The sequence below is a fragment of the Botryllus schlosseri genome, chromosome 15, assembly GCF_051294905.1.
Source record: "Botryllus schlosseri isolate E-star chromosome 15, Bs_hap1, whole genome shotgun sequence".
Taxonomy (NCBI): Eukaryota; Metazoa; Chordata; class Ascidiacea; order Stolidobranchia; family Styelidae; genus Botryllus; species Botryllus schlosseri.
In genome coordinates, this window is record NC_137250.1 from 9,617,459 (window position 1) to 9,630,222 (window position 12,764).

Below are 12,764 nucleotides of genomic sequence, written 5' to 3' on the forward strand. Positions count from 1 at the left end.
CAAGCAATGATGTTGCGACAGGAGATGTAAGCGCGTGTTAGCCTTCACGTATTGAATACGCATGCGAAAAGACTATTCCCACGTCAGGCTTCGATCTTACGGAAGTCAAAGCACGTTTATTTGACGTATAAAACGCGCCCTGGCTGGGAAACGGGTTATGCCCCCATTAACCATTCTTGAATCTTCGCAAGTTTACATAAAGTAGATTTATCCAAATTTTAGTTTTGATATGTTCGTGAAAATAATTCTATTAGTACTCGAGTGGAAATTTTCGGTGTTATATCTCTACTTGAGTAACAACGCAAACCACCTCCGGGTAAGGGAGACATACAACATACATCCGTGACAGGGTTACGAACGATTATACTAATTCGTGATGCCATCGCGGGATACCAGACCAGAGGTGTGGTTCTAATTCCATTGGCTTACCCGGACGACCTGGTCGCTGGCGGGCACATGTGCCGGTTGCGAGTCTGGGTAAATAGGAAGAATTACGGTAGGAAGGGCGTCCGTCATATAACTTCAGCTAACCATGATCCGCGTCAATGATAACTGATACGCCGTGTCAACCTCACATGAGGAAAAACGAATGACTATCTCTCTCTGTGTCAGCAATACCTTAACTGACCAGGCACACAAGGGAAAATCAAACGACACATTGCTGTTAGAGATATAGAATTTTGGTTATTGTTCCGTGAAACTACAAGCGAATTCACCAACATAAGCAGTGGACGAGTACGAGACATCCTTGGCGAAAAACGGTGCACGCCTCCGCAACAAACAGTAATACTACAGAGCTGTATTTGTGAGAACAGAGCGTTTCCTAATAAGATAGAGGAAGAAAAGATAAGTCCAAACACATTCACGGGCGCAAAAAACAGCCCAGGGATAAATTGCAGAGTTTTTCAACACCAACAAGAAAGCAAAACTGATAACACTTGTAACTCATCCAAGGAAGAAAATACATACACACAACTTACTTCGCCAGAATGAAATACTCGTGAACTGGAAGTGTTCGAAATGACACAAAAAATCCCCGTATTTGCGCAAACTACAGTACACATCTGACCTCTACATACGCGAATGCAAATATACAAGTACTAACTGGTCAATGAAAAACAGGATTGACGTAAGCGTGATATTGCAATCTTGATGGATGCGCGAAAGCACGTGCAAGACGGCAATGTTGACAAGATTTCAAGCTCTTACCTTTTTTCATAAGCTACAATGTGTTAGTAGGTTACGAGCCGACATTACTAACACTTGACTTACAAGTAAATATTGCATTGAAAATGCGGAAAATATGCGATTCAACACCATAGCGCAATTCCGTTTTTTTTTTCGTTACCAAGAGCAATACACGATTTAAATAGCGTAACTAGCGAGAGTGTCGACATTTATTCCGATGCTTTTTCCGGCGCTTGCTGGGGTTGAGTGGTGACAGGTGTTGATTCAGTCGCTTCTTCTCCCTCATCTGGCTGTTTTTCTACACCAGTTCCGGACACTTTCGCCTAAGGTACGAAGAGAATCACATTATGAAAATATCCGTCGCGATTAATAGCAAAAACCCGTAAGCCAGCGGGCGGAAGGTACTAGAGAATTTTCATGTTTCCCAAATTGGATATTAAAATTATAATTTTAGCTCGCACACATAATTTTTCGTATATTTGCTATGGTATTGAAACCAGGGTTTTACTTTAACCTTCGAAAGTACTCACCATAATGGCAGTCGAGACTCCCTCCACTTTCTCTTCCATAGATTTGAACGCTTGAGAGTTCCTGAAAACGGACATTAATTAGTCAGACCGCGCTCACCAAAGACGATCAAACAGAGTAACCGCCACAGCACAACAGAGACGTCACGTCGCATACCTGTCTTCTACACAACCGCTCTGACTTCGCTTCATTATGCGCAAACTGTTCCGACGTAAGCGTACAAACAGAATGTTATGTATAAAGTGCATAAGTTGGGAATCTGCGACTTCTACATGTTAAGATAAAGGACTGGGGCTGCCGTAGCAGCAGAGTGGTATGAGTCACAGTTTCACAATCCGACGGCTACTCAGCTATTGGCGAGTACATTCCGTTCCATTGCAAATGGGCAGGTGGCTCTCTAAACTAGTTGAACGAAACATATGAGCAATGAGCATCCTATACGTACTTCATTTCGTTGAGTTTCTGACTCATAGTACTTCCAAAGGTAGAGAATGCCGAGGCAGTCGATTGCCCTGCTGATTTCAGCGTTTCCGATGTCTTTTTGTAGCTGAAAATGACATGAAAGAAATTCGACGGCTGCCTCAGAATAATATGTTATTCCTAACAGAGCAGTGGTTCTCAAACTGGGGGGAGGGCCGTGAAGTCGCCTGAGGGAAATGTTTCCTGAACTCAGAATAAGCTTGATTTGTGTTGAAATTTCGAAGTCTCAACAACGGCAATAATCCACACCATCCATACACTGATGCTGGATTTTCACTGATACCGGACCTGGCACCGATCGGAGTATGTCTCTGAATTATGAGTAACTGGTAAATGTGTGTAACTATTAGCTGATGCTACTATGTGATCTGTCTGTCAATCATCTGTGCAGATTGCGTTGAAAGGCATACAGTTATGGAGAAATAAGATATTTCCTTATAAGTTCATGACATGTACCAATGCAATACCAATACAGTCGTAACCTTTCATGCCATCAAACCATGCATTGGGATTGCAAACAGTCTGGTTGATCTTTTTAACATTTTTTTGACATGACGATAAGGGGGGGGGGGCCATAAATTTTCACTACCATCAAGTAGCGGGGCTTGTCTAAAAAAGTTTGAGAACCCCTGAAATATAGTCTCCTATAAATATCTATTGTTGTCCAGTTTCCTCATCACAGAAAAGGATATGTGAAGCAAAGTACATACAATCAGAAACGTTTGCAAGAGAAGAAAGTCAGATGGAATAACTCGAATCTCCAGAAACAAACATCGATGGCAAAAATGAGAAGCATGCGCGAAGACATAACTTTACCACAAGAATACTGATGATACGCCATCCATATAGTTTAGTATCATGCAAAAGTTCATGCCATACAGTCAGTCTTGGTGGAAAGACCACGGATTCTGGATCCAACCAAACAATTCAGCCAGAAGCACTGCCAATGTAAGATAATACACAAATATCGTCGAGGAAGCAGAAAAATTCGAACGGTTCCAGCCATGTACAAATCTGACCCAAATGCGGACAAATCCTCCAGCGAATAGTTAGTTGGCCAGTGCAGATTGCCGAGCAAAATGAGTTGTTTTATTTTCATTCCAAGATTAATATTGGCAATCAGACAACTTACTATTCTGACTGGGCGATTTGCTCATTGATTTGGTTGACTTTATTAGTGGTCGCTTGATACCTAAGATCAACACACGAGTCAGAAAAAACAACACAAAAACAGGATTGGAACAGAAACACAATAAAAGCATCATCATAACGGGATTGGCGTTTGACAAATAAATCGGCTATACCATAGCGTAAGGCCAAAACTTTGCAGTCTGAGTGAACTGTATCCCTCCCTGTATCCCAAATTGGGAGTACCATTAAACCATTCTCCCAAATTTTTACAAAGAGTTATATTCCTACATCTATATTATACTGGACAATGCGTTGTACTGTTGTGATCAATCAGAGGGTACAGAACTGCAAGCGACTATGACATAAACACCAGGGTTTTACAGATTATGATCTAGCTGACTGGCCAGTTTCCAGACAAATTCGGTCAGGACATTATACAATATGAATATCATGTTGCTTACGCGTTTGAACTTTGAACTCTGTTCAATTCCTGCTTGAAAGTGCTAGAAATCTGACTGAGTGGAGTCATACCAAGCTTTTTCCTCAGTTCGGAAGCATAGTTTTCCTTTGCGTGTAGAACCTGTCGGAGCGTATCGATTTCTTCCTCGGTCTACAAGCGAAGACAACAACATGAATAACAAGCACACGACGACATCACCGGATTCATGAATCATTGCAGTCGACAGCAGAACAAGTAGCACAGTGGTCATTAAACTTTTTATACCGCGATACAAATACGAGCATTATTGACATCTCGAGAGCCAAGCTTCACAAACTGAAATGAATGCATTTTTACTCTCAGTAGCATATGCTATTTTTTACGGGCATGTATGACCTAGAGAAGGTGCGGACAACCAGTTGAACGCAACGCAGTTCTATGGCACACGTGTGACGCACGTGATTCCAAATCGGGGTGCATTATTTTCCTCTGCGGTTCGCGGTTGCACTGTGTGGGCTCATATTTCGAGGACGGGACTATTTGGTGCTGACCATGTCAAGAACCTAACATATAAATATCGGAGGTTTTTGGCCAATCAGCGACTGTCATTATGTGCCAAGGTTTTATCGCCGCCGATCTTCTTGGCACCACGCTTTGCCAAAAGTTGATATCTTTGGGTGTCCGGCGCGGAAAAGGTGGACTCCGAAATTCCAGATACAAATGTCAGACAAATATAATGATATCAAACCAATTTTTGCAATACCAAGATCGGCACATTTTCATGATCAAGCCATATTGTCGTAACCACTTTTCTGCGTGTCTTGCTCATTGGCTATAGAACCCAACACACTAACACAGTGAACTTGAATATCTCGCAAACCATTTAGGGGTCGCGCGAAGCACAGCTAATTCATTTGTTGTGAACATGTCCCCAGGGTGTGGTCGCGACCCAAATTCATTCTCTTCGCGACCATGTATGGGTCCCGATCCATACTTTCAGAACCCCTGCTGTAGTGGGATAACATGCGACACTCATGTTATTATGAATCACACTTCCAACCTTGCGTAGCTCCGTTTTCATCTCGTCCAAAGGATCCAATTCTGCCTCAATTGCCTCACCCACAGGGACATTTTCCCCCGGCAAGTCCGGGTACAGAGTTCCATCACTTGTAGTAGGATCTGTTAAATTCAAAGGTCTGACTTCGAGAATGGTCATAATTTCACGCATTATGCAATAACACTTAGCGACAGCAGGAACGAACAATACAAATGTGGTTCCTAGATTATTGATAGGAAATGGACTATTCAAATGCAGATAACATCAAGAAGCAGAAGCCTCGTTGCGTACACACTACAGAATGAGATGAGGATACTACAATCCGTTTCCATACACGTAGCAAGCATTCAGAAAATGGATTGAGATCTATTATATTGATAAAACCCCCAGTCTGTACAGCCCAGGGCTCTCTGATTTCAACTTCTGACACGAGACATGTCGAGTCACTTTCATTTTGTTAACGAGTCAAGTCTGACTCCAGTCATTGCAAGTCGAGTTCAATTACTAGTTTTCAGTCATGAACCATAGGCGGGTAATTTAGTATAATCTTATTCTATCGATATTTCAAGTATCATATGCAGCATCAGGCCTAATTGTTGGTGATAAGAATAAGGCTAATCATAATGATATACGAGACAACCGAGAATATAATTAGGACACCAATCAAGTCATATAGGATGTCTTGAGTCATATGACTTGAAATATTGAATCATGCACAATGACACAAGTACAACTCGAGTCAAGAATTATACAAATTGACTGAGTCAAGTCACAAAAGAACTACGACTTAGTCATTACAACCCTGGTACGACTGGTTTGTGAGAGAACACAGATCCCTGTAAAATTACATGACTACCGATCCAAAACCGATGAAACCAAATCAACGTCTGCACATGAAGCCATACAGATAAACACTAGCTGATCCATGCCACATTTGGTACAGCTACATGAGATACGCAAGACACTACAATCGCACCGGCTTGATAATTGGGATTGGAAATTGTGGAGGTGCGAAAGCTGAACAAGTCGCTGTCTTCTTCAGACATGGCCCTGCCCTTTGAGCGCTCAATATTGCTGTCAGCTGGAAGCAAATTCAAATACTGTTTGTAGGAATTAGATTGTATGACGGAGTTCAGTCTATCAGAGAACACAAATTCATCCTCATCATGATCGGAATTAGCTGTCATCTCTTTAATTAAATCATCCTGCAATGTGACCGACAATGAGTGCATTTTAAGTGCAGAAATTTCAACCGCATCAAACTGTATGCTACATATATTCTAATCACATGAATCTAATATTTAAAAGTACATCGTATATAAGCTACAACTCAATGTTGATAGGCTGGTAACTTGGTACATTCTGAGACAGCACTTTCATCATATATGAACCAGTGATCAGTCATTTCCCAGTAGTGACTGTAGTGTCTTAATTACAATACATTAATAGAGTTTGTGATTACCGGAAATTTACTACCGTGCATACGGTAGTGGAAGTAATATGACAATAATCATAATTGTGCATGGATTCAAATTCGAGTTCAGCCTAATGCTCAATCTCCCAGGAGAACATAATGGCCACTCCCAAGAGATCACTTTGCACTGATAACTAATTCCAGAATAACCGAAGTCTGAACCCACATGTCCTGTACAGTACATGACATGGGAGAAAATATACTTCAAAGCCAGGTGTGGGCAATTATTTTTCCCCGGTGGGCCAAATGTGAACAGAAAATACGATGGTTGGCAGAGACATGAGTTTAGATCAGTGTTGCAAACTTTTTTGCGGCGCTGACGCCCCCACTGGACAGTGAGAAATATACCAGTGATCCACCAAATATGTCTTTCAAATAAGTGATATCGTTCCTAGCAACCAGAATGCCATGCCTAAGGTAGCAAAACTGTGAAAATTTCACGCTCATTTGAAACAGAGTAAAATCGCGTGAGGCAGCGCGATTCAGCACTGTTTAGCAATACGCGTTCAAATACTTCGTAATTCTCACTATACACAAAATGAACCACGCACGCTTCCTACTGATTCTGTCAACTGATCTGTCCATTGATGCTCTGGATCACATTGGCAAGTAACAATTAACTTTTCCGGCATAGCCGATTGAATCTGCCTCGTGTGAATCGATCTAAAATTCGTTTACTGTACACTTTGTTGGTTTATCCATCAATCGTTCCAACACTACGAAGCAGTTGCGTTCTAAAGCTTCTCCGCCCCCATTTGGTCTCAGTGCCCCCTACTGCTTAATTTGTAGCCAGGGCTCCCCAATCAGTCATTTCATAGTCAACGCCCCATTCACACTCGCCAACGTTTGGTTTTGGAATTGACAACATCACATGTGAAATTGATGCAAATATAACCAAACGCTATTTGAAAATGTCTGGAGTCGGAGATGGTGGTGAAATTGACCGACTCCACAGCCTTGCAGCTAACCACGTGCACTGATTGCATTATTTTACGAATTAGGATTTGGAAATGTATGACGCATCAGTTTGAGGCACAGGCCTGGAAACAAAATTTGAACTTGGATATGAGAACAGTGACTTGTAACTTTAATTGTTACGGCATAGTTTGCTATATTGGCTTTATTTTGAAGCTGGAATACTCGCACGACGTACGTAGGATACGTAATCACGTTACATAAATAAACTAGACTTTAGAGTAAACGCATTTATCCGGATCAGTTTATAGGCTACAGTGGTACTTGATCACACGTTAACATAATAATTATATTTTATAGTCTAAATTCAAAGGGACTTTTCGCGGGCCGCTGAGAATAGCGCCGTCGGCCGCATTTGTCCAGCGGGCAGTACAATACCCGGGTCTGTTCCTAGCTCTGACATCTGCTGTGATATCAAGCAACTAATATCAGATAATATGTATACAACCTAAAAGAGTTATCTTCATCACTGTGCGAGGACAAAATAAACTTTAATTTAGAAGTTTGAATCCATTTTTCGCTACAACATGATTAATCATTTCAAACTACTACACATCAAACATTAGACTAGTGATCACATGAAGCAAATTGCCACAACAAATTAGTTTCATTCCACAACAGATCATTATAGTAGCAATACCAGAATTATGAAACAAACTTCAAACCCACAATCTACTGCACTACGTCTTCAGCATGTAACTAATAAAGCAGATGTGGCTCGGGTTCCACAAGAACCCTCACTGCTGTAGAAAACTGCATACAAGGAATGGTATTGATCAGATCATTCGTATCAATATACATCAGAAACTTTGATCACCCTTGTAGAAGCAGACAATTTTATTATCAATTTCAGTACACATCTGTGCTTTTGAATTTCAACCAGCATCCAACTGGAGCCTATATCAAATGCAATCTGTAAATATGACTCTACCACGAAAGCACACGAACGGCCTGAAAAATACAGCAGTACATGCTAGATGTCTGTAATAACAAGGGTGCTCGAGAAGTCCCAAGGTACTTGACAATTGACACATGGATCGTAAGTGAGCTATAGTGATCAGAAGAGAAATATTCGTCCCACTGATTATTGAAGAGACAGGATTTGGAAATATACGACTGATCACACTAATACACACATTTCGTGTCTTAATAGCTATGACTTGTGCTTCATTCATTCTGATCTGCAACTTTTCAGGATCAACTTATGGATCAGCATTTTAACAAACCTTTTATTCCAATCAACGTTGTTCTATATTTGAACCCAACACTTTTTTGACACTTTAGAATTTGGAAGCGTGCTGGTTTGTTTTAATCAAGAGCAATTGAGCATCATATCTTTGCTCTATGTAGCAATCTAACTAGCCAATTGTCCTTCTGTCAAGATTGGGCTCAACAAATAAGCTGACTATCTTCCCATCTATAAGCTCGGATATGTTTTCTGTAATTCATTATTGCGACATGACAATTCTCCGCGTGCACGAACATACTATCCTAAATTCATGATAAGTTATACAAATTCACATCTAATTTTCGGCGGTCTCGCCTGGACGTTCGTGAAATGGGAAACGATTTCAAAATCTAAACGATAGAATGATTAAAGCGATCTATTTACATATTATTCGGGCACCATAGTGCTTGGCAGGGGGAGTTGAGCTTCTTTCCATTGTGTCATAGATAACCCATCACCATCATATAGATCTTTGTTATGCAAATCGAAGAGAGTAGAAATAGTTTATAGTATGTTTTTAAATCACTCCTTTACGTTTTTACGCAATATTTGATAAAAGTTGGAGTAAAAATTGGCTATGAAAAATTGAGAAAAGTTGCACTATTATATCCCTCCAAACAGCTTAAAACACCATAGTACATAGATTCTGAGTATCAACGAAGTTGTCGGAAGCTGTCAAAAAAATTGCAAAAGTTGCAAAGCCTTGCCCTAGTGATATGACGTGTGCATATGACAAGGATTTCATACAGGACACATGATATTGAGCAACATATTAAAATGCCATACGTAAAAAAAATTCTAGCGACTAGATCTTCAATGGTCTGAAGTACTAGTCGTAATTGACCATCAGACGCTATCACGATACATTGTGCATGGAATATCAAGAAGTTAACAGTAAATGTTAGAATAAACTGAATTCTAAATATATTTTCAGCTTCTGCATGTAGTGCTTCAAGACGAGATTTCAAGCAAAACAGTTCATTCCTATATGTGCTGGTGTGTGTACCAGTGCTAATGGCGTACCAAACTTGATCAGTGTCAATTATAAATATTGTTTCATACAGAACTATAGCCTGAACTAAGATATCGTCCCAGAAGAAGAGGGGGCTGATGAATGATGATGACATACTTGGATTGACATTGTTATTATTATGTGTGTCATGCTCGATAATAATACCACTAATCGGTGGTATTGCTTAGGGTAGAGGTGGAAAAGCAACATCCTACCACCATCATAGTTATAGGAGTAATTTATTAAATTATTAGTTGCTTAATAAAGCAACTAAATTAATAAAATGTTTGAGACAACAGTAAATGTGTTCAAGTCGTCTTCACAAAAGAACGTAAAAGCAAGTTTTACACAGTGATACATTTACTGAAGCTGCTTACAGGTAGCAAGGTTATGATTGTGTCAGCATTGTGTGGCCTGAAGTTGAATCAAAAGTTGTATTAGCAAGTCTAAGAACAGATCGCTGCTCATGAATTCAAATGTCTATTCTGTTATATAAGAATCGACACAACCGACTTTCATACCTAATTTTGACATATTGGTTATTGAGGATGCCGAGCTCATAAGATATCATTACTACTTCTGCTGATGCGTGTGCGTTTATAGCGTTATCAATTCATCATATCAACAAAGCATTAAGCAATATATATTTGATTGGTTTTAAATATATATATATATTATCTTCATGTCCTCGGTCACTATCATAAACAAAGAGATTGCGTTTACGCTTATAATCTTAATCTTACTGGAGAACGGCTCACCAATTAATTCAGATGTTGAATGCGCATGCGCTCCTTCCGCAAAAAAAAACACCGCGAAATCCTGTCTTAGGTTAGAGAGATGTTCGGCAGGACACGAATACTACATCCAAATACTTTTCCGACATTGCATTCACTGATTCGAATATCTGACCATGCCAGAAAATTGTGAATAAATCAACAGGGTAGGTTGACATCGTAGCTTTTGGAATAATAACGGTATAAGGCTCCAGCAAGGTGCCCAGTCAATTTGCATCGTTTGTTCATGAATATTTTGCGAAATACACAAGACACCAATGCCACTTCCTAATACGATCTTGCGCACTCACCCATTGTCACGCTTCCAGGTATCCAATTGAGGTTTAAACTGCCCACAAATCGCGTCGAAAACGCTAACGTGCGAAAAAATAATAATGAACTTATAGCAGCTTGTTGATCAGAATCTTCGTGTATGTTATGTCACGTGATTTTCCATTAGACGTATATCTCAATAGGTGACACTAGAGATCCGAGTGGATCATGGGAGTCGTGATCATTCGGGCGATTTTTTTTTACATGTCGAACATTTTTTGACCCATGTATTTCGTTTGTATCGTAGATTTTGCACTGTCGGTGAACTTATCATTTGATATTTTACAGCTCGTAGCCTACATTGTAGGCCTACCGTTGTAAACGGCACCTCGTCTGCTCATTGTGAATCATAAACGGTCAAAGGAAACAAATAGGTTGACATGGTGGGTGTCCGATTCCATAGACAACTCCTAGTCGCTTCGACATCTTCCTTTCTTTTCATTGTATCGCATTTTTCGTGGTGTATTGAACTGATAAAATTGCTAATAAACCAATGATGATGATGATGATGATGGTGTTATGGTCAACGAACCGCAATATCCTAAATGAAGCAAGACTGCTTGGGCATTGCATGGTTCTTATATCAAGAAGCGCACGATGAAAAATTGTGATGTAGACAACATTGTCAGAATGAAGCAACACGGTGTGTAACCAGTAGTGTACGCACAACTTCTGTGTTGTCAGCCAACAACTGCTGCTGCTGTTGAAGGTTATTTCTCCATTCTTGGCAAGCTACTTATTAGTAAAGATAGACACTTTCTACCTTAGAATGTAGAAAAGAATCTTTCGTTGTACTGCAACAAATTTTAATTATTTCTACCATAATACGTGATGTGACTACTGGAATTCTTCATAGGGCTGGAAATCGTTAAAATGCTATTTTTTGCATGTAAAAATTTGTCAGATCTTAAGGCAAAAAAGTTTTTCAGGCCAAACCATTCGTAAGGCCAGACAGTTCCAACCTGAAATGAAGATTAGTAGTACAATTTTAACATTTTGTGCGAAAACACCAAAATTTCGTCAAAATTTAGATTTTTAGGTCAAAATCTTCCGTTTTTTTCAGTAAAAAATATCGCCCAAGTGATCATTGATCATCATTTTATTGAAATGTTCGTCAAATCATTGAAACAACTCAAGATTGCGATGTACAACAACAACAACAACAATCATCAGGTTATAATTTTTATCTGAACAAGTTACACACAATGTACAATGCGATAAGACACAATGCGATGTAATGAACAGATAGGAGGATGCCGAACGACACGCATCAGTAGCGATCCTTTACTCTAACATCCACCTCGGCCTAGAGTGCCCGATGTCACAGTTCTTTTCGATGTTGATCTTTTTTTTTGAAGCCGCGGTCCTTTCTATTAGTTCTTTCCATTCCTTGTGAGTGCTTTCTTTCTTCAAGTCTTTTTTCTGGGCGACAGCGGGGGAAGAGGAGCCCAGATGAGCCTCCGATGGGAGTCGCACCCGGTCCACCGGCTTAGTAGGCACTTATCGTTACCACTACGCTATCTCCCCCAATGAATGAAAAGATTCGATGGTGTCGAAACGACTTGCTAGCTAGAGTGCACCGCAAAATTGCGTACTTGGGCGATTATGCTGGAGAGATAGCCTAGTGGTGACGATAAGCACCTACCGCCCAGGCAGCCACGTTCGATTCCGCAGCGGAGGTTATTCTGGGTTCCTCTTCTCCCACGTCGTTGTTCTTACGGCGACAAAAAAGCCAAGCAAAATACCAAATGAAAGAGCGCACTCACGAAGAGTGGAAATAGAGAATATAACGTCGAAAATGGGACTGTGACATCGGGCACTAGGCCGATGTGGATGCCAGTTTAGAGGCCGCAGCCGTAACTGGTCGTTCGGCATCCTCATTACGGCTGTTCAAAAATAACTTTTTGTTCTGGATTCCGACAATTTCATGGGGTTGACAGAAAAATTTGAAAATTTTATTTTTTAATTTTCCTGTTAATTAAAAATTTTAATTGGAACTGCGGAGCCCTATACTTGTTAGAATTGAACCAAAATTGGTGTGCAGCGTTTTTTGGGGTAACCTGACAATTTAATGACTGACCGACTGGAATCCAGAACAAAAAGTTATTTTTGAACAGCCCTAATCCTCATATCTGTTCATTACATC

At 40.3% G+C, this 12,764-nt stretch overlaps 1 protein-coding gene across 5 annotated transcripts; it reads right to left on the bottom strand.

The window, feature by feature from the left end:
* Positions 1-658: 658 nt before the first annotated feature.
* LOC145457666 (tumor protein D54-like) lies at positions 659-10,756 on the bottom strand. 5 transcript variants are annotated; one of them, XM_080335890.1, is made up of 8 exons: positions 10,597-10,741; positions 5,800-5,904; positions 4,827-4,945; positions 3,789-3,937; positions 3,329-3,388; positions 2,162-2,263; positions 1,719-1,779; positions 659-1,511 (listed from the first exon to the last, which is right to left on the bottom strand). In XM_080335890.1, exons 1-8 carry the CDS (start codon positions 10,598-10,600, stop codon positions 1,398-1,400), a joined length of 714 nt encoding a protein of 237 aa, XP_080192016.1. In that variant the 5' UTR covers positions 10,601-10,741; the 3' UTR covers positions 659-1,397. The 5 variants fall into 5 exon arrangements, with proteins under 5 accessions (XP_080192016.1, XP_080192018.1, XP_080192017.1 ...); XM_080335892.1 differs by lacking the exon at positions 5,800-5,904 and having other exon boundaries at positions 10,597-10,756; XM_080335891.1 differs by lacking the exon at positions 3,329-3,388 and having other exon boundaries at positions 10,597-10,740.
* Positions 10,757-12,764: the final 2,008 nt, after the last annotated feature.